Source organism: Etheostoma spectabile, chromosome 14 (assembly GCF_008692095.1).
Source record: "Etheostoma spectabile isolate EspeVRDwgs_2016 chromosome 14, UIUC_Espe_1.0, whole genome shotgun sequence".
NCBI classification, from domain to species: Eukaryota; Metazoa; Chordata; class Actinopteri; order Perciformes; family Percidae; genus Etheostoma; species Etheostoma spectabile.
The window spans coordinates 17,549,147-17,570,519 of record NC_045746.1 but is presented as its reverse complement, the minus strand read 5'-3'; the positions used below and the strand labels follow the sequence as shown (position 1 = coordinate 17,570,519).

The 21,373-nt window shown below is 42.1% G+C and overlaps 1 protein-coding gene across 1 annotated transcript in view; it reads left to right on the top strand.

The window, feature by feature from the left end:
- nedd9 (neural precursor cell expressed, developmentally down-regulated 9) overlaps nucleotides 1-21,373 on the top strand; it is a 30,187-nt gene that overhangs the window by 5,867 nt on the left and 2,947 nt on the right. Inside the window, exons 2-6 of the mRNA XM_032535581.1 lie at nucleotides 6,977-7,381; nucleotides 17,045-17,143; nucleotides 17,827-17,952; nucleotides 19,262-20,428; nucleotides 20,980-21,069. Of these exons, the coding sequence (XP_032391472.1) occupies nucleotides 6,977-7,381; nucleotides 17,045-17,143; nucleotides 17,827-17,952; nucleotides 19,262-20,428; nucleotides 20,980-21,069 (1,887 nt within the window). The remainder of the gene's footprint in view (nucleotides 1-6,976; nucleotides 7,382-17,044; nucleotides 17,144-17,826; nucleotides 17,953-19,261; nucleotides 20,429-20,979; nucleotides 21,070-21,373) is intronic.

Here is a 21,373-nt window from a genome sequence, read left to right as displayed (position 1 = left end):
AAAAACTATGACTTGGGCAGGGCGAGGATGAGAATAGTCATTTCACCCGAGAAGTTACTCCATTAAAAAGGTGACCGACAGTGTTGCAGTTGTGTCCTGCCTACGTCATACTGCATCAGGGGGTTTATTGCTGGGGTTTAACACTGACATGCTTATTAGCTTTGACGTTGATTAGCAAACTAGTTAGCAAACAATTGCTTATTTAGGGACTAAACTGCACGGTGGACCATATAAAGAAACTCAGAGAGCTATTGTGACTGATTAGCACAAGAGTGGCTGGCTAAGTGGCGGTAGCGGTTAGCTCCACAGCTACAGTAGTATTACAACTAGCCCTGCCCCTCTCTACTTTACTCAGCTTTAAACATGAATACTTCTGCACATTTTGGTGTGACCAGGCCTTCGATATAAAGATAATGATCATTTAAATGTTATTTTATATGAGGCAGCAACCATACAAGGACTAACTTTTACTACTTCAGGGAAACTCCACGTTTATGACACAGTTTTAGTCATGTATATCCACTGACTAAACACATCTCTCAGCTCTCAAACGGAGAAGTTTTGAGCATCAGTGGTTTGTCACGCATTACAGAGTGGTTAGACACGACGGAACATCATATCCTGTCGAAGACAGTCACCACACTATTGCTGTTGCTCTTTGGATATTTTGGGGTGTGGAGTTTTCTTTGCAGCGCTGCAGCTCGTGAATTACAAATGAGACAAGAGGCAAGCTAGTGGGTGTCATATTTACACTGGGGATACAATAGTCTTTTATTCAGAATGAATGAAGCCTTTTCCCATCAGCCTGGAGGAGCATGGTGTGCGGTGTCCTAATGGCTGTGGGTCCAAATCAAAAATTACTATTCAGCTTGTTGGAAAAGAAACAAACGAACAAGCCAAATTGGGGATTTCTGACTATGGCTGATGATCTTGATGAAGGCCACAAGGCTGGAATAAGCTATTGATTGTTTAACAATTAGTCTCAACTCTATTCGTGCCACTGTACCTGTGTCATAACTATTGATTTACAGCTGCATATACAAGATATCAATCAGTCATTGTGTGGAAGGAGTGTGTTGGATCATGTTTCTCTAGCTTAAAAAAAAAAAAAGCTCCAAAACTTATCACATTTTCCTTAAGACTTTTTCAGAAATAGCGGAGGGGAAGTTTCACCAAGCCTGCTGTGTAATTATGTTAATACACGGCCCGCTGGCTTAGGCTGTAATCAGAGGGTCAACCTTCCTGAAAACTGTCCAAATGAAGAAATTACCATGTGCGCTGAGCTCTGAACCACTTCCCATGAGCCCTTCCTATCCAGAACCCTTCACACGGCCCATTTATTTGAACTGGCTCTCACCCGCACTCTTAGCAACGGCTGGTAAAAAGTCATCAGGTCCTCATTACCGTCATTACTATAATTATTTTCTATATTTAACAATGTGAAATGAGGCCAAATGAGTGTTCTGGTTCACCCCTTTCTGCCAACTACCCCAGGACACGTGGTACAGTTGGTACGTCCCTAATTTTTTTACACAGATATGCAATGTTCTCACAGTCGGAGCGTACCACTTTTTTGGGAGCAGGTTGTGTTTGCCTGGGTTATAAGTATCCTTGTCTCTTTTAAAGTAGGACCACTCCCGTTGCCTTGGAAACGCTATGTTTCTGCTGTGTGGTGCGGTTGTGTTTCTGGCCACTGTAACAGGGGCATTTCAGTATTTGTGAGCTTGTTGAACCAAAACCACCTTCAATATTAGACTGATGTGTACCCCAGAGAGGCAGAGCCAAAACCACCCAGAGAGCTCTTACTGAAACCAAAGGTTGGGCCCCTTTTATGCGGGCAGTGAAGTTACATAAGGTTGTTATTTTTGGATGGTCAGCACAGGCTTTCCGCTCAGGACGTTTAAATACGGTTTGTTTTCAGACGAAAAGCTAGTGAAAAAAATGCCTTGTTGGTGTTAGAGGTATATTATATGAGTCAGAGAGTGGAGGGGCTCAACAGCTGGATCTTCAGGCTGTATATCGAGGTGGTGAATCCAGGTGAGAATCGGGATAAATCAGCTTTGCACGGATCCTCGCTTTCTAATGGCGAAAACACACAAGGCCGTGAGAACGTCTCTGAAGCCAGATGTTGCAGAGGGCAGTATGAGACCTGGGAGACCCCTGAAACCTCCTTTTATCTTTTATACTTTTTATTGTCTTTCTGACCTGAACGGAAGCAGAACGCTTCTCGCCTCGCCGACTTATAACAAATAACTTCCTGGAAGCTCGTCCATGGGTGAAGCAGAAGGGGCCCTCCTCGCCTGCCCACTGACAAATGGCAGACGTGTTTCTACTGTAGGAGGATCAATGGCGAGTGGTTGAGTCACCGTGTTGTGACTAACGGATGTTTATACCAGAGATCTGACGCCCGCTTTAATAGTCAGTTTCACCTGCTGCGATTACAGTGATGCAGCTGACTGAAGCAAACAAAGACAGGAGCATCGCTTCGAAAAGGATCTGCGTGTAGCTGTTACAGCTAACAGCATGTTTGTTCAGTGTGATGAGGGGTGATGTTTTCTGTTTCACGTCACCCATCAGATTGGACATGTTCTCTGGCTCATGTATGACTCACTCTTTGTTGGTCGAGGTGCTACAAAAGTGATCCTGATTTCCATTCATATTGTCTGTATGTTGACTTCCTCACGAGCTCTACCTCGATAAAATTTAACCACAGTTAGAATGAAGGTTAAGTATGTTAAAATGAGACTTTTCCCTTTTGGGATCCTTGTGATCTCTAGGCTCACCCCAACAAATCATCCTGTATGTGTTTGTTTGTTGCACCATTTTTAGGACAGACTCAGACTGATGTGGGACTTTGAGGTCAAGGTGTGAACTTATGGACTGGCAGTGATGTTAACAGTTTCAGCCGTTTAATAAGGTGTTAGTAATCCTAATATAGACCTTTAAAGTATGACATCAATACTGTAATGGTTAGAGCCTTTATGTTGTTTGGTCTTTACGTCCTCATTGCAAAATCAACCAATTTATTTAGCTTTAGATATTTTCTTTCCCCTGACCGTAGTAAAACCAAATGTAAAGTATAAACGTATTTAAGTGGTTACTTTTAACCACAAACTAGATGTCATGAAGTAAAATAAATACTCATTTGTACGCTGACCCTGAAACCTCAATAGACTGCAACTTAGAAAACACAAATAGACAAAATATCACTTTTAGTGGAAACTTGTATTATCCGGTTGTGTTACGTTTCTGCAGCATTTAGATTCTGCACATTTTTTGTCAAACTGATGATAAATCTTCTTACCTTGATTGTGTTTTGTATGTTTACAGTTTCAGTGTGTTGAGCTATCAGCCCTAGCATACATTTAGGATTTGGGAGTTCTGCATAAAAAGGATTATATGTGAAAATCAACCTATCATATTTAACCATGTTTTACAGAAGAAATGCGTGGTTTAAGGCAGAGGACTTCTTAAACTTTCGTTCAAACATACATTTAAGAGGTGTAGGTCAAAATCATTAAGTATCCAAGTGAAAAAACAATGCTAAGTGTTTATTTTTGTGCTTTTAAAAGGGGTCCAGGACCCCCCAAAAAACATGGCTACATTTCATTTAAAATCTGCACTGAGGCTCTAGAAACTACAAGTGTGTTTGAGTGATTGGGACTGAGCTGTTGACGCCTGTGAGAAGCAGAAATGAACACCTCAGTGTGGTTTAGAGGACTGATGCTAGGTCAGTTTTTCTCACACATTTTCTTCCACCAACATATCACTGAGTAGCTGGGCTGAGATGTCTGCTCGAATACAAGCAATCAGTACCTTTTTTATATATGTTTGTATATATGTTTGTTTCTGATTGTGCGCACGTTGCATTCTTGATTTGGCAACTAGTTGCAGAGATCCCTGTAATCAGCAGTGACAGAGGAGCATGATATGTCCTGTTCTGGTGTCTGTGAGGTGATTAATTGCTTCTCTGAGCATCAAAAACAAAGCAGATAACCACAACAACACAATGAGCCTCATGCAAGAATCACTGGGAAGAAGAGGTTTGTTCTGAAATGGCATGTACGATTGATTTTAAAAGAAATTGTGGCATTCATTTGTTTCCCTCTGTTGCACCTGAACATCCTCTACTGTCAGTTGTAATAATGTCTAATATCTGTCTGTCACTTCCCCTTGACCACCTCTCTGGACTGCTTTGCTTTAGGAAGACATTTCTTTAGTGTTTGACTCACATTACTTTGGTTTATTTTGGGTTCCCCAGCACCACTAGTGACTAGGGTTGGGCATCGAGAACAGATTTTTACTTGGAATCGTTTCAAAAATTACGATTCCAGTAGAAATGTTTCTTTATTGGAATTGTTTGGAGAATTTTGGTTTAAAATCTGATCATCGCTTCCCAATTTCATATGCGCAAGTTTTGGTTTACGTAAGCAGCCAGGCGCTGGTTGTGTTGCAGGCTTGGAGCGCAGTAAGCAGCGCTCTAGTGTGGCTTTATTTTACATTGAAAAAGCCCTGTTAAACTGCAAACCACCACTGAATCAAAAATACAACGTTCCTTTAATTTGTGAAATAAACATGTGGCCCATTTCAACTCCACCCCTCAAAGAATCATAATCGAGAATCGATAAGAACAGGGATCAAAATTAAAAATCGGAATTGGAGTCAGAATCGTTAAAATCCAAACAAAGCCCAACCCTAGTGACACTGCTAAACTTATCTTTTTGTCTGTAGGACGTGAAGCTCAGAAGTGTAAAATTGTTTTTTCAACTTTGTAAATGAAACACAAACTGAACAGACCAGGGTCGCCTTATATGACTATGTTAGTGCCATTGATGTAACGATTACATTTCAAACGTGTACTGCCTCTGGTGACATTCATGAGGGTGAAACAAGCGTTTTTTTGTGCAGTTATAAGAGACTTTGGTGAATGAGACTTAGAAATAATGAGAAGTTTAGGATAAGAATGTGAAAATGTTTTAGCATTAGGCCCAATGTCAGCACAGAAAGCTGCTTTAAACTTGTCTTTCATTCCTCAGAACAAATTTATTCAAAGTCTAATTAGAGCTGCAGTTGTAATCAAAGCAGTCAGCATTTTGTTTCCTCATGGATGACTCCGACAGCTTGATCAAATTATTGCAATGAGCAAACATCCAGGTCAGGTCCCATTGGGCGACGTCAACCTCCGGGGGTCACCATCGAACTTGTTGCAGCTAGCTGGTGGCGGGGGCGATTGTGAGGTTGGAATTGTGCAACAGGTGTTGCTGGCTAATGGCCCTGACAGTGCACTTTGACAATAGCCAGGGAGGCCGAGCCCGCAGTGAGAGATAATGATGTTAGTGGCAGAAAGAGTTTCACATGGGAACTGGCTGAATCAGGTCGTGTAGGAAAGAGGAAGGCCAAAGAGGGTTCAAGAAAGGCTCAAAGCGGGCTTCCTGATTCCCACACTGAGCTACTAAAGGGTGAGGCATTAATGACTTAGACCAACAACACAACAGCTACTAGTAAGATAAGTGAAACTGAGTGACACTTTTCCATCAAGCGCACAAATACAGCTTCTCAAACGGTCATTGTTTACATTTTTCATTTTTTGACCCAAATGTGCTTGTCTGATGTATGTATCCTCTACTCAGCTAATTTCATCTAATACTAGTGAGTTTAATCCAAGCTTTGGGTTTATGGGATTTGACCTCTGCAGAAGTGTGACATCAACTCTGTCCCTCTGTATTTTCAGTTTCATTATGAGATATTTTTCAACGCCATTTTATTGCTGAAGCAGAAGCAATTACATTAGAAGATTGTTTTCTACTGTCTTTACAAGGCTAGTTGATAGTGGTGCTACAAAAATAAAAGGAGGTTGGGTTGTTCGCACGAAACAGACAAGCTCTACGAACACTCCTCTCTTTCAGTATCAAACGTAAAGAAGCCCTTGAGCAAGGCGCTTCATCCCTAATTGTATTTATGGACTTTACATATCTTACAGTACAGGACCGTTGTGCTGCGTGGCTCCCAGGAGATTAAATTTGGTATTTTGTCAGGATAAAAAAGCTGAAAAGGAGTGTTCATACTCAGTTAACGCCTTCCATGGATGAATAAAGGATAAAGGAAAAAGACTGATGCATTTACTGAGGCAATTAGTCTTTAAATGCCTCTCTAAGTCACAGAAGTGGCCCACTCTGGGGGTTTCCTATCTCCAGAATCTGGGGTTTTGAGTCATTATCCCTCAGCCCTCACTAGTCCTTTAGATGTGCCCTCGAGCAGAGAGCAAGCTGAGAAAATCCCACCAAGTTCAGATTGGTTTGAAAAACATCTGGTGTGGAGCAGGGGGCTAATGGGATCCTACATGGTAACTTGAAGTGCAGAGAGAAGTTCACCAGCATGTCATTCACCAAGGTGTTTTAAAACATGTACATAAACATAGAAGTATTGTAACTGATGGTAAACTCTAGTGTTTTTAAGGAATATTTTTCAGTGGCAATTGAAACTACTCTCTCTGTACGCTAAATATGAAGCTGCAGCCAGCCGGTGATTAGCTTAGCTTGGCATAATGACTAGAAACATGGATAAACAGCTAGCCTAGCTCTGTCCAAAGGTAACAAAGGCTCTCAAACTAACGCGTTATGTTGTTTGTTTTATTGGTAGGAAAAAAAAGTGTCAGGCAACCAGCACAGACAGACACAGGACAACCAGGCTAGCTAGCTGTATTCCCCTGTTTCCAGGCTTTGTGCTAAGTTAAGCTAACCATTTGAATGCTGTAGAGTCCTATTTAAAGTAGAGAAATCAGACTAATATCGATCTTCTCATCTCACTTAATAAGCAGATATCCCTAACAAACGATTTATTTAAGGTTTGATAGAAATAAATAAAATGACAGTATGTGACAGAAGGTAAAAGCTGTTGTTGCAGCGTTTATCATCGGTTCAATTAAGCAAAGATGTTCATCTAATTCTAAAAGAATTTCTGCTCTGTCTTCCATCAGAACCTAATGGCCAAAGCGTTGTACGACAACATGCCAGAGTCCCCCGAGGAGCTGGCCTTCCGTAAAGGGGACATCCTGACCGTCATTGAGCAGAACACAGGAGGCCTGGAGGGCTGGTGGCTCTGCTCCCTGCATGGCCGCCAAGGCATCGCCCCTGGCAACCGCCTGAAGCTGCTGATCGGACCCATGTTCGAGGCCCAGTCCCCAGCCGCCCAATCCCCCCCTCAGAGCTCAGCCTATCAGCAAAAGGCTGGCTCGGGGGCTCAGGGAATCTACCAGGTGCCACCGTCCCTCCAGAGTCCACAGCAGCAGAGTCAGCAGAGCATCTACCAGGTCCCTCCTGGACAAGACGTCTACCAAGTCCCACCGAGAAGTACTCTAGCTGCTGATAACCCCCCGAGCAAGGTGAGTCAGATAGAGAGCTAGATTACATTTCCCTAAGGCTGCAACTAAATTTTTGTTATCAGTGAATCTGTCAATTAGTTTTTTTTTATTAAACTGTGAAGCCAATTAATCCCAAAGTAGAGGGGAGGTGGGGGGGTTTCATTAGTGAAACCACCTGATGGGGTTGGCTGGAAGGAACACCTGTGGACTATAATGGCTCTATAGTCAAAATAAAAAAATTACCCATCACAAGATGCCACGGCTTACAAGCTAGTTTTGTTCAAGTCCGACAGTCCAAAACCTAAGCATTTTAAGTTTGCAGTTATATGAAATGAAAAAAGAAGCAAATCCTCACATTTGAAAGGCTGGAAATAGAGAATGTTTGGCATTTGTTTTTCATATACTGTATATCAATTAAATCGTTTGAGCCCTACATTTCACCACCCTTTATATAACTAGGTTTTCATTGTGTTTTAAACATAGACACAAAGTAGTGGGGTACAGACTTTTTAAAACCTAATGCCAATGATATACACAAGTTACAAATTTCAGAGAAAATGGTAGAGAAGGGTATGAAAGCATAGATCAGTAGAAAATGGAGTGGGTTTAGAGAAAGAGAAAATGGAAACTGGTGTGTTTGACCTCTGGAGACCATTCTTTTGGATCAGAGCAGATTAAAAACAATTAGTGGCTGTGGGCTGGCGAATGTGGGTATTAGATGTGATAGGACATGGCATTTACACCGTGACCTGTTATCCTGCCACGACTCTCATCAGTGCGATTGCACACAGAAAGCAAGGAGGCCAGAGAGATTGTGGGTCTGCGATGTGAAATGTGGACAGGGTGTGCCGGGCTCGGTGCTTACCACAGAGTAGGGTAGTGTTTTTGTGCAGGGCTCCCATTTGGCTTTATATGTATATTGGCACACGGTGTGTAGCAGAGCCAGTCTAAGCCACAGAAGGGCACTGAATATGGGAACTTGTGGAAAAGCCAACAGCACAGAGCTGTGTTTTTTGTTTTGTTTTTTAAATTTGGTGGAACCCAGCTGCCTTTTTTCTATATTTAAATTACTAGTACAGTGCCTGTTTGGAACGAGCAGATTGCTTGGCCTGTGGTATTGATGCTTGTAGAATTCTTCAAAACCAAATTGTACTTACTTACAGAAGGACCCCAAACAAACATAGAACTCCCCTGTACAGCCTACTACTGACTTACAGTGTACTTCTACATCAGAGGAAGACATTGTACTACTACATTTACCTGATAGATCTATATAGATATATCTAAAAAATATGTATATTATAATACTTGTATCTCCCCTCATCCAATAAAGATAATCCTTTATTAGTCCCACAGTGGGGAAACTTGTCATTTTCAGCTAAATATGCAAAGTCTGGTTTAAAAAGGCACCAGATGAAGAGTGAACTCAGTGATCCTTCATTACAAATGGAAGTCATTGAAAGTTGTGTGCTTAATAACACGAGGGAAGAATTTTCCTGTTTATTCAACCGATTAACTAGTTTCAGCACCTCAGACCAGATCATCCCTCCAGGACACAGATAATAATTATTATATGCTGGATGAGCTTTTGAAATCCCAAGTTCTTTTTTTCTTTTTCTTTCTTTTTAACAAATCAGCTCCAGCCATCGAGCTAAGGTGTGCATTTTAGTAGGTAAATAGGCAGCAGGCGCCTAAAGCTTAGAGGACTTTGTGTGATTGACTGCGTGATTAAGTCAGTCAGAGCTAAGGGGCACAGGGGAGAGACCTGCCAATCAACCTGCACACCGTCAACCAACGCCTCTAACAGGCCTCAAGGCGTACATGAGGAGTGGTATTAAAAAGGTTTCAGTGATAACATGGAACATTAAAAATGCTTCTAATGAGTGTGTATTGTGCTGTAATAATATTGGAGAGATTAAATTAATTCTTGGAGGTTTAACTTTCCCTCCAATCTGTGGTTATCAAAGTGGTGCAATTTTCAGCGGTGGTTCCTGCTTTTTAATTAGAAAGATTTTGACTGTGGCAGTGTATTGCATGAGTTCGGACAAGGCTCTGTTGTTTTCCAGAGACGTATCTGCCTGTTGGACACAAGCAACATCAGTCCATGGCCACAGTTGGTTCTGTTAAAGCCCAACATCAATATTTATAGTGAAAGGTTTATGAGGAGTTATTTTGGGCATTCAGGGTTCAAAAAGTCCCCTTTTTTTGCATAGACAATGCTAATTTTGCCAAGCAAGGCTTGGATGGACATTTAACTGGTTAAATCTGTACAAATGATACATGGGGCAGTAATTTAGCTCTTTGGTAAAAAGTCAAAAGATAAAACACAAGGAGACAGATATTAACCGTTTGCATTTACTGCTAACAGCGAGCAGATACCAATGATTATGTCTTGTAGGAAACTGATGATACATTGACCAGTTTCTGGGTCAATTAACAACTATTTCTTTGAGGTAATATCTATCCATGTGTGAGCTCTAACACAAGTTAGAATACGTTTAACCAAGATATCAGGCTTAAGTTTCCCAAACATTTTTGGCTGTCTAGCCTTTTAGGGTGGTTCTTTTCAAAATACAATAAATCATCTTTTAACTCATGCATGCATAAACAGCCTGACTCTCTATTTTTCAACACAAAACTTGCATGTTACTTTTTCAACCTCTTTTAAGTCGAGTTGTCCTCAACACATCCTTCTCTTAATTAAAGTTAATGAAAAAGTATTGTTTTTTTGGGAACAAATGCAATCCTCTCTAATCCTAATGGTAGCTGAGAACATCTGGGATAAAGCATGGGATGTTGGAGAAGAGTTTGAAGTTTAAAACTGTGCTGATTTGTTTTGCAATGACAAAGCTTTTGCAAAGCATCTCCACCATAGCAGCATCGGCTAAGATTCAGTAATTGGTTTTACCAAAGTAGTGAACAAAAAGCTAGTAAGTTAAGCTGATGGCTGTAATACAAATATATAGTAAAGAAAGAAGTATCCAAAAAACTAGTGTGGCTCTAAGTTAAACTGCCTCACACTATCTGTGGAGATATATGTTGTTGACGTGAAATCCAAACCCTGACCTTTGCTCCTCAAAACACTAAACTCAGTCTTGTTTACTACTGCTTGTCTTTGTGCAGCAGTATTGATGACCGGCTGCAGAGTTTTGACTCACCCTGCATGCAGTGTAAATGGGCTAAGAGCCGATGGAGCTGAAGGGAAAACAACCATTTTCTTGTTGTCAAGTGACACTCACTTGTTTCCCCAAATGATTATGGAGACTGATGCAGGCTTCCGAGACTAATAATCCCCTCTCATGTTACTCTAAAGCCTCCTGTAGAGAACGGTTTCTGCATGTCCTTCACCATGTGAGGGTAGTCATGCATGCATGCGCTCTCCTCGGGTTTGCATGCGAACCCCGCAGTGCAAATCCAGATTGGCGACTGGTTGTTTTGTCTTCATGTGGTGTGGGGCTCTGGTATATAAAGGCACACTGAGGTTTTGGTGCTTTCTGGCACTTTGGCTGTTTGGTTTCATGCTGCAGCCTTGTCCTTGGGTGACCCTCCTTGGAGGTTAAGCTGCGCCCCCCCCCCCTTCAAGGCCTCTGAGCTGGGGCCGTGTGGGACAGATGCCTGGAGCTCTCAGCCACACAGAGCCTCCACACATGGACAAGCTTTGTACCGTCTTTTATCAATCTGCTCTTAAAGGCCTGTTTCACATCTGAGTCTGCTGCTCTTGATTTCCTCTTTTTTCTTTGGCGTTGAACGGTGTGTCTGTTTCACGCCGTCAGTTTCTCCTCAGTTTCCTGTGACTCGGTCGCTGAGGGCACAGTGTTCAAAGATGGGTTGGGTTCAGAGTTCAAAGATCTCAGCCGAGCTTCTTATCTACTCGTACCAGACGGCCTTTTCATTGCTCACTTCCTGACTTCATGAGGTCTGCTCCTTGTATGGGCCTTTCTTCCATTTACTGTGTCATACCCATAGATCCAATCTACTCCTTGGTGCTATAAAAAGGTAGGTGTGCAACAAAAGGACTGATGGACTCCCACACAACTCAAGGAAGTGCTCCGATAGCCGGTTATGGGATGTAAGGGTGTGCCATCTACCTTGATAAAAGTCCCCTTGTGGGAGTAACCAGGTTACGTGAAATGAATGGCTTCTTCGTTTGCCTGGGACATATTTTTGGGCCTAATCATGCGTATGGCAAGCTCAACACCAGATAAGTGAGTTATTTCTTCCTGGAGCAAGCCAGCTCCTTCAGACGCCTGTCTGCTTGCCATTGTCACAGTTGTGATAAATCTCTGGCCCATGAGGTTTGACCAGAGGGGTGAGGTCATAAATCAGTTGTACCAAAAGTAATCTGCTCTGCTGTTTGTGCCTTCTGAAATGAATTTCTCCCCATGAAAGTTTTAAAGGAGAGAATGGGATGAAGTAGCAGAAGAGGGAGCTTTGCTAAAAGTTGTATTTTAGCCATAGAGATGTTAACTACTTAAGTTTACAATTAAATTGCCATTTTTATCCAACCAACTGTCCTAAATCGAAAGAGATTCAGTTTTCATATCATAGAAGACAAAGAAAATCAGTAAATATTCAAATTTAAAAGTGGAAGTAAGTGGAATTTTGGCCTTGTTTGGTCGGTCCACCACTTTAAATCAGACTAAAATATTTCAACAACTAATGATAGGATTGCCATGAAATTTGACTCAGACATTCATGTTCCCCTTTAGGATGAATTGCAGTAACGTTGCAGATTCCCTGACTTTCCCTTTAGCATCATCAAAACGTCAATGCGTCCAATACTGCCTAAAGCTGCCAAACTAACATTCCCATCAGCCTCAGCTGTACTTTAATGCAAATTAACAAATGTTAGCATGTTAACAAGATGGAAAACATTACGTTTGGATGGTAGCAAGCGTTCTCATTTGCCTAAGTACAGCCTCACAGAGCTGCTAGCATGGCTGTAGACTCAGTGTTCTCTATTGGTTTATGCTATCATTTAATACATTTTTGCTTTCATTAATTACATTTCTCATTTCCCATTATCCTCTTATTTTCTTAGGACTGTCTTGTGATAGTTTCTTAGAACGTAAACACCCAAATGTCAGACACATCTTTCAACATTAGTTCTTCTCAGATAATCATGCCACCGGATTAAGAAGCCGCTTTGATCAGAGAGGATGAACGATGATCCTTTTAGTGCTAAAATCAGTGTTCTCTTTTTAATGCTCCTCATTAAGCCCACTGACTGTTTGGGTTTAGCCACTTGGACGTGTTACAGAGACGGCTGAAAGCCTCACAGGATTCACGAGTTAATTACCTGCATTAATTAGTTTGACACTTTAATAGGATGGTGCAGGAACATTATTGAGCAGTTCTGGTCCACAACACTGCGACAGACGTTGTTGTACTGTGATTCAGCAAAGCAGAGAAGGGCAGGTTACTACAGAGCAGAAACCCACCCTACATTTTAGGAGATGCGGTCATTTACGAAATACCACTCTTGACTTATAGAGGAGTGACAGCATTGTTAGATTGGTGCTCTTGAATGACTTGAAAGCCACTCATTCAAAAGGATAACCTGTGCTGACAGAGCTAAAGGTAGAAATCGGCTGGAGGTTGAACGTCAGCATCCGGATGGATAAGAGCACAAAAAAGGAGACAAAGAGGTGTGAATATGGAGACGGATGGATGAAATTAAATAAAGTGCCACTTGGGCTGCAATGTCATTATTGTCATTGTCTTTTATGAGCTGACCTTTGGTGAAAAGCCTCGTTAGGCTTGTTGATTTGTGTCAGCGGGCACATGAGCGGGGGGGGGAAGTGGTCGGCTGCAGGTGTATGTAACCAATGAAAAGGTGTGACATGATAAATTACTTTATCACACACACCCTTAGACAATATAGCAGAAATGAACAATGCCAGGGCTGAAAACAATGACAATGTTTTATACGCCAACCTGTCAGTGACAACTTGAGGAAGCCCACAGTGGAAGCATCTGCTATTTGTACCGTGTATTTCTCCACTTTTTTCCAGTTTTTGTTTTCTAAGTAGGCTTATGTCTTATTTTAATATGGCACATACAGGCTAAACCACCTGTAAACTGTCAAACCGATGACCAGAGCTATGAAGGCGTACTTGTATTGCACCTTTCAACAAGTGCTTTCCATAAAAAAGGCTTTGACAAGATAAAAGGAAACTCAATACGCTATAAAAAAGAAATAAATAGGATTTAAAAAAATAAAAGGTAAAAAATGGATTTAAAATAGAATGGATGTTTGTTGCACATATGCGGTGCACAAAAAAAACAATGCTGCTTCAAGTTTAGTTTTGACTTCAACACTAAGTCTGGACGGAAATATATTTTGTCCTTTTAACCATTCAGAGCTTTATTAACAAATAGAAGTATTTTAAAATCAATTATTTGACACAGGAATCCTAAACTAAATGTTTTCAATATGACGCACTGCCCATCAGTACGTAAAACTGAAGACTGCCTATAACAAACTGATGAGGTAGTTGTGGACATTATGACTCTGAAGTAAAGCTTCAAGGTCCTACCTGCCAAAACCTGAGCCTGTAAGGATGCTAAGTAAACACAATATTGCTGAATGAGCCATGAGTCACTCACCAGAACAACGTAGGAGTGTTAACAAGGCATCTATTTGGCTCCTCAGGGCGCTAGTTTAAACCTGATCCCTCTTTAGTTGCTCTGCCTCCTCCATGAAGGAATCCTAAGAGTCTATCACCTGAGTGGGAACAAATGTTTGCTCAGTCACCCAGGCTCTTCATGATGTCATCGCTCGCTGAAAAAGGGCTGCCGGTGCCATGCAAGCGCCAACCTCATTGGATGCGGTAAATATTTACCCACCAGCAATTATAGCTGCGCCGAGCGGCCTCAGAGCAACAGCCTGCTGGGTAAACAGAGGGCGGAGATGGGAAAATAAATGAGCAGTGTGCATCTGGCAGCGGCTGAGAGGAGCCACTGATGGGACAAGTGCTACTCAGAGCAGTGACATGTACCTGTGGAAAAGGTCACCGAGGTCTTTGGCAGACACCTAGCTGCCATCTGCATGTGACAGCTGGGTCCAGACATCCCCCTTATCATCAGCACATGGGCTAAAACCCGCAGGGACAGCAGCCGGGCTAATGTGACCTTTTACCAAGCATCTTTTAGTGAACTGCTAGCTTTCTATCTGCTGTGTCTTACGTGCTCTGGTTTTCACAGCCTTTTCTTTTTAAGTATAAACACATTTAATCTTGCAAAACAATAAAGTTAAAATATATACAAGTTGGTAACACAGCTCTCAAGCCTTGCAAATAAAACTTAAGAAACTAAAGGTACTGAAAAGAAATTATAAGTTGTCCAGATTGCAGAAATGTGTGTCACAATTGAGTCACAACTCAGTCAAATCTGAAAACACAGACATACGCATAGGTTTATATTCTGTGTGACTTACAGTCCCCGGGGGTCATTAGCTCCAATGTCCACTGTAAATAAACATACATAAATCTGCTAAAGACAATCAATATAGGACGCTTGTTACAAGTCCAGAACCTGCTTGAGAATCATCACGTTCTTTAAGTCAGTGATAGTTGACTGTACATCTATGAGTATACCACAAACAGGAACTGCTAATAGGTAATTTGGTATCTTAATGGAAACAATTTGCTAAAATGTAAACAAATACAGGCTTTAAAGAAAGCCGGGCTCAAGCTACTGTAATTAACTGACTCAATGGCAACATGATACTTCCTCTTTCCATCCCCTAAAGCCCCTAAAATATGGAAATTGTAGTTCCAAAAACATAGCCTATGATTATCCTCCAAATCAAAGCATTAATATAATACGTTTTTTCCTGTTGGACTGTCACACTTTTGGTAGTAAGAAGGATCAGAAGATGGTTTCCCCCCCAATAATGAACATATTCATAGTGCTATACAGCCAGATGCTACATCAATGAACACATGACAATAACTTGGTATATATCACTGCACTGTATGCACTATAGAGTAGATCAAAAATATTGTTCCAGTTTTAAAGCCTTAAGTGTGCGAGCAACAGTGCGTGAGAAGAGCCCATGGCAGCGAGGCTATTTATTTCTCCGCTGGTTTATTTCAGACATGTTTTAAAGCCAACAGTGTACGTTTCAGCTCTGACCCCACAGGCCCTGTTGGGATGATGTATGCACGGACAGGAATGCCAACAATGAAGACCTTAAATCACTATGGCTTTGTTCAGATTGGACTTATGAGAACCATATGGACAACTGTTAGTCAGACTCTGGATCAGATGAATGGCATTCCTTTCCATACTAGGCGACGTACTTTCATTTTCCATTCCCCTCACTTTCCACCTCGGTTACCTTTTTTCATAAATCTCTTTTGCAAACCCCCCACCCTCCTCCTTCTCCTCCTCTCCATCGCTGCTGCTGCTTCCTCAGAAACATTAATCCTGTTCTGAGCTGGCTGATGTTGCAGCTCCTACTGCTCATGCTCAGATAAATGTACGAGAAATTGTATTAGGATATTATCTCTGCTGCACGGCGGGTCATGAGTGGATACTGGGATTTAAGTCTTCACCTCTCGGGAGACTTTCCCTTCTGCCAGGAAGCCATGAGTATAGTTCCTATATCCGAGCCCTAGTAATGAACCCAGTGTGGCTGTGGTGGTGCGTGGGGGCAAAAGAGGAGCACTGGGCTCAGGGAAGGACATTCCTAGCATTCCTCTGTCTGTCTGACACAGCAAGGAGGTCTGCTTTTAGGGGGACGATGGCGCTGGGGGAGGGGGTGGAAAAACTGGGAATAGGAGGTGTGGAGGCACTGATGAGTCACTGACGGGAAATAAGGAGGGAAAATGTGGTAATAAAATTTCACGGGGCAGAAATGTCATGGGCAGTATGTGTTTGTTTTCAGGTTTTTTTTCCAAGCAGTAATCACCCCATTATTCTAAAGCCTGTCTGCACCACAGCGTTAATATTTCAAAGGTCTGTTAAATCCTACAGGTTGTTCATCAATACCAATGACCCAATGATTACTTCACCAGGTCTGAACGCTCACAATCCAGCCACTACTACGAGAAAACTCTTCTCATGTCCCCTTTTAATCATAAAACCATTCAGACGAAGTCCTTCGCTGTTTTTTTTTTTTTTTAACAAAGTGCTGCTGAAGTTTTACTTTTATTCATTTTATCGCTCAACTGAACTACATTTAGTTTGAGGTTTTCTTCAGTTTTTATTAGTTTAACTGCAGGATTGTGACATTCCCTTTGTTCCCTTGGCTGGAATATAAGCCACCAGTTTTAAGTTCTGTATTCACAGTGAACTCTTGCTCTTTATAATGTGCCAGGATTCGTTGCTTTATATCGTTGTAAATTTAATATTTTTGGCTTTTGGACTGTTGGTCGGACAAAACAGGACTTCACTTTGGGCTCTGGGAAATTGTGATAGCCATTTTGTGTCATTATATGTCATTTTAGTAACAAAACCAGTAATCGGTCACTTGAAAAAAGAATAAATAATGAAGATTATTACTGGTTAGAGCCCTGTTCAAGTTTTGTTACTTTTGCCCCATGCCCAAAAATCTGAGAGCTGGGTGGCAGGAGGATTGTGTTTGTAATTTGTCTTGAGCACTGCTGTTCCCCGTGTGTGTTTTTTTTAAGTCAGTTGTTCTGATTGTTTGTTTCTCCTCCTGCTGTGACTGGACAGGTGGTGACCCCGACCAGAGTGGGACAGACCTACACCTTCAGCCCAGGCCAGCACAACCAGCAGGACCTCTATGATGTCCCACCCAGTAGATCACAGGGGGTACGTGTCTCTTGTAAAACAAAAAAATAAAAATGATAAAATAAACTCAAACTGCCTATAAAATCAAATTTGAATTATTATTTAAAGAATGCCTATTTAAGGTCCACTGTGGAGGATTGCATAACTCAAAACATATTGCAAGAGTTTCAGAAATAATCCAAATGACAATCCTACCAAACAGAAATGAAGGCTATGGTTGGAAAAATGCATCCAAAAATCACAAGGGCAAGCAAATACACGGCTTAGGTTCTTTACTTTGTGAAAGCTTAAATGGATCCTGTGTTTTTCCTCAAATCTGTAATAGTTTTGATAAAATAAATTCAAACAAATAATAATGTCAGTAGTCGACACAGCAGGAATAGTTTGAGGCAAATGCAGCAGGAGGTTTGTATTTGTCGCTTCTTTGATCTTCAGCATGTTCCGCGTTTTAGTCTGCCACATATCCTGTTCTATGCCGTGACCTTATTTTCTCAGAAAGGATACTCAACAGTCTTTTTTTTTTAGCTGATAAATCCTGTAGATTTATGTCACATTTCATTATTTGAAGCAAAACAAGTGGAGCTTCTACAAAATAAAAGGCTGCAATTTACTTAAACCAATTTAAAGCAATGTGCTTAGAACCCATACCATACTGTATGTAAACCCGAATTTGGCATTTGTTTTATTTTCTGTTCATGTTTCAGGTGTACGATATTCCACCTGGTCAGATGTATCCTGGTGCCAGAAACCAAGGAGTTTATGACGTTCCTCCGTCTCAAATGGACCTCAGGACACAAGGCGTTTACGACATACCTCCCTCTTCCCAAGGGGTAAGAGAACATTTCAACAACTGGTACATCCTCAACCACGATGATTAGTCTGACGTTGCACTTATTTCAGTCAAATAAAGTTTGATTTGAGGAAGTGGTGGCTGCTTCAGTTATTTATTGATACAGTGCCTGTAAATGATTAATATGTCAAATGTCATATTTAAGACATTCTTGCGGCGGCACTAAATGAAAGCTTTGCCTGCCAAGAGAGTTAACCAAAAACTTCATGAGTAGTTCTGTGTCTGAACTCAAAAACGTCAAGGACATAACTCTTCTCTTTCCAAACCCCCTAAGATTCCACCAGACTTCCAGACCCGACCAGGCAGCGAGCCATCAGTTTGTTTGTAATAACCTGAAATATGCTGGGACCTGTTATTTGCGTCGTTCTTAATCACAGTTTTGGGCAGGCTTGTCTAGCTGTAAAGAGTGCATTTCAAGGCTGATGGAAATCATTTTTTTTTATTCACCCACTGCGCTCCCATCATGTGCCATACACGTCACATTCTCTGCTCAGTCAAGTTAGTGGGAGGTTAAATCTTTATGTTAGTCTGCATTAGAGGAAGGGATCAAAGCATAGACTGAGGTTCTAAATATGGTATCTGCGGATAGCCTTTATCCGGTGAAAACCCACCAACATTCAGTGTGTTTACAGAAGACTTCTTCCAGCAAGCTGATTTCTTAAATGCCATGTTAACGTTTTCCTGATTGGGGTAAGGGAGTGAAGAAACCCAATTTCCCCAGGTAGATTTTCTCATTGATGGTGTGGGTTTCTACCTAATTGCTTTCTACAAGTAAAATACTGAGAAAGTAACAGCACAGAGACTGAATGACAGGAGAGATTACAACATGGAGTGGAGTGGTACCTCATTGTATTTAAATTAATTAAATTCAAAGTCAGACTAAAAAGTCTAAATAAGTCATGCATATTTAACTATTTATGAAGTTCAGACAATCACGCTATGAGTAATAGCTCTGGTCTCTTGTCTCGTTTACAGTCTACAGTTAAAAATTAAAAAGCTATGGTTTCATTATAATGTCAGGGGGCTAATTCTCTTGATGAATGACTAGAAGAAACTTGAGTTGTGTTTTCGAAAGGCAACATTTAATGTGGCTGATTTTTATTGTAAAGCCCGGGACGTAAGTTTTTTGTTTGCAAAGTAATGTTCATGTCAACACCATTTTTTATGTCTTATAAGTCCATGTCCGCTGGGCACTTGTATGTGCATAACACAAATAAAACAAACAGTGACTGTGCTCCATGATTTTGAATTTGCACTGATGTAAAACTAATGGTCGTCCTCTCCTGCAGGTCTACTCGGTGCCTCCCTGCAGGACCAACCCCGCCCTGCAAGAGGGAAACTACGACTTCCCGCAGCCTCTCAATCACAAGCAGGAAGGGATCTATGACGTACCGCCACCTGCCCTCCCCAAACCCACACAGAGTCCCCAGTCACATTATGATTTCCCTCCTAGCGTGGAGCCTCCTGCTCATCACCAACACCCAAATACCAACGGCAATGAAGGCATTTACGACGTGCCTCCACCCGCCCTTCACTTAGGGGCAGGGTCCCAGAGGGACATATATGACATCCCCCGGGGCATGCAGCACAGACCCTCGCTCGCCGACAGAGACAGAAGCAAAGGCATATACGACATCCCCGCTCAGGATGCTCGTGCAGTTGCAGACGTGACAGACGGCGTGAACCGCCTGTCGATCTCCAGCACCGGCAGCACACGCAGCAGCATGTCCACCTCCTCGTCCTCCACGGGCTCCAGCTCTGAGGGCCGCCTGGCTCTGGATGTGGACACTGCTGTGCAGAGGTTGCACCGCCTGCAGCAGGCCGCAGAGGCCTCAGTCGGGGCGTTACAGTCTATGGCAGCTTCCCCTCACTGGAGGACTTTCCCCTTCATGGAGCGGCATGCTAATGACGTCCGCACAGTGCTAGACAGGGTCCGGGCTGCCCTGGGGGACTTTGTTGTGTTTGGTAGAGGGGCTGCAGCGAACGCCACAGCTCTATCAGACTCCAGCCTGCACAGTAAGCTGAGGCGGCAGCTGGGACGCCTGGAGGACTCACAGCAGATCCTCCTGCAGATCTACCAAATCCTGGAGAACTGCAGCTGGGCTCTGAACGCTCTAGCGTCCTCTGGCAAGCACCACAACAAGAGTGACGACCTGGAACGCTTTGTCATGGTTTCCAGGACGGTTCCCGATGACACCAAGCAGCTGGCGTCCACGATAGGCAGCAGTGCTGAGCTGCTGTTCAGGCGGACGCACATGAACGGGTCTCTCTCTACTGGGAGCACACCTGATGAGAACATGATCCATCCGCTCACCTCCCCCTCCTCTGATAACGACAACTACGGAGGCCAGACCAAACCCTTCCCCGTGCCCTCCAGCCAAGACAAAGACAACATGAACAACAGCGAGAAGTGTGTGAAAAGCTGGATGGAGGACTACGATTATGTACATCTGCAGGTAAATCCTCAGAGTGAGAAAAGTGTTGAGTTTGAAGTGTTTTGTTTAGAGAACTTTCTGTGCCGCCAAGCAAGCAAGCGTTGCTTTTAGCCCATTGATTCTCAAAGTCTCATCATTCAAATTCTTGACTATTTTGTGACTTGACCCGTCACTTCAGCAGTGGGTGGCAATTTCCCAAACCCAAATATTGTGAGATGCCTCTGTCAGCTTATCTATTTATTTTACCCATGGTCCATTTGGGGCATTTTTGTTAACCAGAATGCCATTTTTATACTAAAACTAGAAGTTTAGAAATGGGTAAATCCCTTGTATTAATATACGGCCTGTCTTGTTTCTGTGAAATCATCTTTTTTCGTTAAATTTGACATATTCTGTAAATATAGTCTTTAAACCGAAGATTTTGTGTAGCTGTTTAAGTGTCATTCTTTTATATTCTTTATGTCCACTGACAATATGGCAGTCTAATTCATGAAGGATGTATTGAAAGGTCAAAGCCGGGCTGTGTGAGTACCTTTGAATGCCTCTTCTCATCTACTCCGCTTCCTCCACAGGGCAAAGAAGACTTTGAACGTCAGCAGAAGGAGCTGTTGGACAAAGAAGACATTATTAAGCAGAGTCAAGTCCAGCTGGGCCAGGAACAGGTGAGCCTCTCGATTTGTTTTTCAGACAATGAGTATGTTTACATGCACAACAATATTCCACTATAATACAGAATATGACAATATTCCTAATTTGATACAGGTCATGTAAACAGCATATTCTGATTGGATATTCTGAATAAGGCCTGTTTCCGAATATAGCATTTTCCGATTAAGACGTGAGGTATTCCGGTATTATTCAAGTGTTAGAGGCATTCTTTGGACATGTATACAGCGCTTTTGGATTATGTGCCTCAATCAGGGTTTTTACCACAAGTTACGGCCTCTTGCCTGTTTATGGCTTATG